The 5,743-nt window shown below is 46.3% G+C and overlaps 1 protein-coding gene across 1 annotated transcript; it reads left to right on the top strand.

Moving 5' to 3' along the window:
- Window positions 1-1,229: 1,229 nt before the first annotated feature.
- Window positions 1,230-2,901, top strand: LOC139747212 (uncharacterized). The gene is made up of 3 exons (XM_071659245.1): window positions 1,230-1,315; window positions 1,578-1,836; window positions 2,024-2,901. The coding sequence occupies exons 1-3, from the start codon at window positions 1,303-1,305 to the stop codon at window positions 2,142-2,144; spliced, it is 393 nt and encodes a 130-aa protein (XP_071515346.1). The 5' UTR covers window positions 1,230-1,302; the 3' UTR covers window positions 2,145-2,901.
- Window positions 2,902-5,743: the final 2,842 nt, after the last annotated feature.

The raw sequence follows: 5,743 nt of genomic DNA, 5'->3' as shown, positions 1-5,743 counted from the left end.
TAGATAGAGATCTCTCCTTAGTTACCACTGATAGATAGAGATCTCTCCTTAGTTACCACTGATAGATAGAGATCTCTCCTTAGTTACCACTGATAGATAGAGATCTATCCTTAGTTACCACTGATAGATAGAGATCTATCCTTAGTTACCGCTGATAGATAGAGATCTATCCTTAGTTACCACTGATAGATAGAGATCTATCCTTAGTTACCACTGATAGATAGAGATCTATCCTTAGTTACCACTGATAGATAGAGAGCTATCCTTAGTTACCACTGATAGATAGAGATCTATCCTTAGTTACCACTGATATGTGTGCGTGTTATGACTCCAGGAGACGCTACCGGACTCTGCCTGTCTCGTGATGAGGTCATCCTTGACGAGGCTCTGTCTCACTGGAGTGGATTTTTTACGTCTCTGATTCCAAAGGAGTTCTTCCTCCTTTCGCTGCTACTGATTGTAGCGCAGCCTTGAAGCTTAAGCAGCAGCCCCTAGAGAAGAGAGTAGATGATGATAATGATAATGATAATGATAAGAAGTGATAATCACTCAAGAAGCTGTAGATTGTGTTGAAGACATTGCTTTCCCATTCTTCGCTGAAGAAAAAGAAGAAAGAATCCCGTTTTCTATGCTATCATCAAAGGAGTCTGTTTGTTGATGATGACGATACCTCATACCACTGGACTAGTGTGGGGGGTCATCATGACGCCCCACAGAACACTTGAAAGGTGTGGAGACAACGAGTTTCCATTGTCCTGTATGGACACCGATGGAGGGCGCACAGACAGTCACGATCCATAGATACGTTACTTCCTAACTCTTGGCTTCGACTGTCTGCCTTCCAGCCAGCCAGGGGCGAGAGAGAGAGAGAGAGAGAGAGAGAGAGAGAGAGAGAGAGAGAGAGAGAGAGAGAGAGAGAGAGAGAGAGAGAGGCCTGGTCATCACCACAGATGGTCCCTGTAAACAGTTGCGCTAAATTCATGAATGCAGTACGAGCGAAACTTGAATATACATATAATTCTTTTTTTATTCCTTTGGCCATTACGTCGCGACATATGCGTGTGTGTGTGTGTGTGTGTGTGTGTGTGTGTGTGTGTGTGTGTGTGTGTGTGGCTGTATGGCATCCTTTCACTCGACTTTTCCTGCGTAATTCGCCAGTTTATGGCACTGTTCCAGACGGTAGGTCCGGCTATAAAGCGGAGTGGAGGCGACGGAGATGCCTTAGTCTCTGACGACAAGCGACGCCCTCGCGGGAAGGCATCAACATCGCCGTCGTCTCTCCTGTCTCTCACACACGTAGTAATGTCTCTCAGTGGTAGGTTGACGGGCTGGTAGTAATGTCTCTCAGTGGTAGGTTGACGGGCTGGTAGTAATGTCTCTCAGTGGTAGGTTGACGGGCTAGTAGTAATGTCTCTCAGTGGTAGGCTGACGGGCTAGTAGTAATGTCTCTCAGTGGTAGGCTGACGGGCTAGTAGTAATGTCTCTCAGTGGTAGGTTGACGGGCTGGTGGTAATGTCTCTCAGTGCTAGATTTACGCTCTGGAAGTAATGAAACCAGCTTCCTCCTCCATGATCCAGGGATGATGGTGACTGGTTTAGCGCTGGTTCTCCTGGTGGTGGCCGACGCCCTCGCTGAGGACGCCCTCCACCATCATGACCAGGAGGAGGCGGGGATCGCTCGCCTCCTCTTCGACGTCACCTCCCACATCATCACCCTGGACAACGGCCTCTCCTCCGCCGTGATGGGACTCGTTATACTGATCACCGTGACCGGCCTGGCGGTGTATGGCGCGCTTGCGCTCGGCAGGGAATCGACTGGACTCCTCACCCAACCTCTGTAAGTAGAGCAACGCACTCGTACAACAACAACACACACACACACACACACGCACGCACTCTTTCAAACTCACCCTCTACGAATATCTTAAGAGCATGCGATAAATGATAACACTTTTCTCACGTTAGATAAAGATTGATTGACATTATCTTTGATAACTACATTACGGACGCCTCGATCGCTACAGGTCCCTGGTTACCCCATCGCTCGAGGAGGCATCCAGCGCCATCCAGCAGCTCCTGGAGGAGGCGACGAAGAGGTTACAGAAGAGAGGGTCCAGTGACAAGGCAGCAGCCACCCGGCTGTAGGCTGCGTTCACCCCACCACGTCAGGAGACGCGAGCGCTATGGCGGTTCAGGAACAACACAGCCCCTCAGATGTAACACAGCCCCTCAGATGTAACACAGCCCCTCAGATGTAACATAGCCCTTCAGATGTAACATAGCCCCTCAGATGTAACATAGCCCCTCAGATGTAACATAGCCCCTCAGATGTAACACAGCCCCTCAGATGTAACATAGCCCCTCAGATGCAACACAGCCCCTCAGATGCAACACAGCCCCTCAGATGTAACACAGCCGATCAGATAAACGTATATCAGTGCTGTCCACATACATCTCTTCCGAAACATGGCATAGATGTTTACATTAAGATAGATATTGAGAGTAAACAAAGCTAATCAGACACACCAGACTTACAGACATAACAAAGATGATCAGACATAATATAGCTGTGTGGGCAAAACACAGACCTGCTTAGATATAACGTAGGTGGACATCATACGTTAGGTGAAGAAACTTCCTTTTCTGTATACAGTATCTTTTGTTCTCTCTCTCTCTCTCTCTCTCTCTCTCTCTCTCTCTCTCTCTCTCTCTCTCTCTCTCTCTCTCTCTCTCTCTCTCTCTCTCTCTCTCTCTCTCTCTCTCTCTCTCTCTCTCTCTCTCTCTCTCTCTCTCTCTCTCTCTCTCTCTCTCCCCCACAGTTACTTAGATCAAGTACAAAGACACAGTCTCAGCCACATGTCTATCTATGCTTGTATAGAACATCATCTATCGAAGACACGAGTCTCCAGCCCTCCTGTATTTCATCTATAGTTGTCTAAATATAAGATATTGTTTTCGTATAGATATCTTAAATAAAAGATCGTTTATTCTATCTCATGTTTCTTTATGTTTTTGTTTTTTTGCTTTTGTTTTTGTTTTTATTTGTACCGAACATCTTTGGTGGAGATTGTCACAGTCTACATGGACGCCTTGCATATTTACGGTTGGCTGAAGATGTAAGAATGTACTCAGTTATATACAGTTAGAAAACCTTAGACACACGTAAGTTTATATATATATATATATATATATATATATATATATATATATATATATATATATATATATATATATATATATATATATATATATATATATATATATATATATATATATATATCATACAAACCTCCAACAGCCAGGATCGAAACCCGGGACCCCTGTGCAACAGGTGGGAGCGCTACCGCTATTGGGGGCGATCGTAGCCTGTTGCACAGGGGTCCCGGGTTCGAGCCTGGCTGTTGGAGTTTTGTATGTTCCATGAAGGTGCGCGCTCATATGCACTTTGTTGAAAGCAAAAAAAAAAAAAAAAATATATATATATATATATATATATATATATATATATATATATATATATATATAGATAGATAGATAGATAGATAGATAGATAGATAGATAGATAGATAGATAGATATATAGATAGATAGATAGATCAAACCCCATAACTATCCACCAACTCCAAACATAAACAAAAAAATAATCCTATATCTGCTTCAATTTACAGCAACATGATCTGGCAGATCATCCATCCCCCACCAAACACAACACGACAACACATATACACATAAATGAAACAGCCTTAAACGGCCCACCTTCTCAGCCCAGTCTTGACGTAGAGTTCACCTCCATCAATCACACACCCATCTGAAACCACACACACTCCCCAGGCGTGCGAGGGTTATGATTTCTCGCTTGTATTCTGAGCGCGGCCCATCTCTCCAACGTTACACATATCAATTCATCAAGTTCCATGACACCCTCAGATGCAACTTCCATGTTAAATGATTACTTTCCTTAATAGCCCTGCTCTCACCCTGCGAAGACATACAAACATACTTCACCTGTGGTTCAAACCAGTGGACGTGGCCCGCTCCCTGGGCACTGCATTACTACATAACAAAAAGTAATAACATCTGCCTTAAACGGGTCATCTACCCCTCAAGAGGAAAATAGAAGGTGAAACTTCGTCTACCGAAGATAGCTACACACAATCCTGGTCGTCTAGTGTGGCTACAGCGAGAGAAGGTGGTGACAAATGACTTCGCGACATACATATATACAGTACATACATCTCTGCTTTGGGCCCGTCGACACTATATACCTTCTCTTACCTACCTGCACATCATACCTCACCACAGACTCAAACCTCTACAAGTTTTCCCATTGTTAAAGTCCAGCACAGCCTGCCTCCTGCCTCCGTGGATCCACCAGTGTGTCGTTTGTGTGGAAGACATTGTGATACTGATCACACACACACACACGCACGCACGAGCCAATTCTGAACGTATCATACCCGAATTTTAAGAATTTCTTCCGGTTGGAACTCAAGAAGACACAGACAGCCCTCTATTCCCGGGAATGATCATCCTGCAGGGCATAGACGGGATCTGTGCTGCCTTAACACTATCATCCACATCATAGGACTTACGAACATCCTCGATCCGAGACAGTGCGAACCCCCTTGCAACGAGACCCCGAAGCCTCGCTCCAGAGGAGTCGATCCGCTTCGTCCTTTAAAGAGCGCTGTGGTGGCTTCTTCCCTCCTCCCTCTCCGTCAGAGTTTCGACCGTCTCTCTCTGTGCTCACACTGCAGCCGCACTGAGTGACGGGGTCCCTCTACGGCAGCCCTGCGCCAAGTGGGCCACAACAACGGAGGGAGGAAATGCGATCCAGAAAGCCTCATCTCCCGAGATGATTCCGTCGTCGTGTGAGTCATGGAATCAATCCGCTCCGAGCGATTTGGCGCCGCGCGTGCGGCCCCAACACGCACCCGCGCGCACCCCTCGAAGTGGCCACCTGTTGGGTCCACGGAGCTTGTTTACTGTAGGAGGGTCTCTCAAAGCGCGCTAATTAGCCTCATTGCTTTCACAGACCACAGGCATGACCAAGCGATCCAACTCAGGTCTCCCGGACATGTCGGCTGTTGGGGAGGGTGTCATGGTGGCGTGTGCTGTACCTGCATCACCCGCTCTCCAATGCCTCGGCGTCAGCAGAGGTAAGGAATATAATTCGGACGGCCTCCCATCCTGAGTTTCAAGGCAGAATACTGACCGAGACACTGAAGGACACAGTAGCATCATCATGGCCATTACTAGCCTAAGAAAATGTAGCGTATGACGAGCTTGAATCAAAAGGGAAATGATGGTAAACTGTCGTGTGTGTTTTCTTTTTTCCCCTGTAGATTTGCAGACTTATCCCTGGGGATAGGGAGAGAAAGAATACTTCCCACGTATTCCCTACGTGTCGTACAAGGCGACTAAAAGGGGAGGGAGCGGGGGGAGTCTGGAAATCCTCTCCCCTCTTGTTTGTTTTTTTTTAATTTTTCCAAGAGAAGGAACAGAGAAGGGGGCCAGGTGAGGATATTCCCTCAAAGGCCCAGTCCTCTGTTCTTAACGCTACCTCGCTAACACGGGAAATGGCGAATAGTTTGAAAGAAAGAAAAGAAAAGAAAGATTTGCAGAGAATGTATATCTACTGATGAACACAAAGGCCTGCACAATGAAGCATGGAACCCCTGTACAAAGAGGACATACAGCTAGACCAGAGCAACAAGGGGGAGGGAAAAATTGTTTAAGTATAAT

The sequence above is a fragment of the Panulirus ornatus genome, chromosome 67 (genome assembly GCF_036320965.1).
Source record: "Panulirus ornatus isolate Po-2019 chromosome 67, ASM3632096v1, whole genome shotgun sequence".
Classification (NCBI taxonomy): domain Eukaryota; kingdom Metazoa; phylum Arthropoda; class Malacostraca; order Decapoda; family Palinuridae; genus Panulirus; species Panulirus ornatus.
The sequence above is the reverse complement of the archived record's forward strand: the minus strand, read 5'-3'. Positions and strand labels throughout refer to the sequence as shown.

What these genes read in the sequence shown, in the direction of transcription:
- LOC139747212 (XM_071659245.1), top strand. An exon ending in GGACTCCTCACCCAACCTCT is followed by an intron (nt 1,837 to 2,023) that starts GTAAGTAGAGCA and finishes CGATCGCTACAG; the next exon opens with GTCCCTGGTTACCCCATCGC.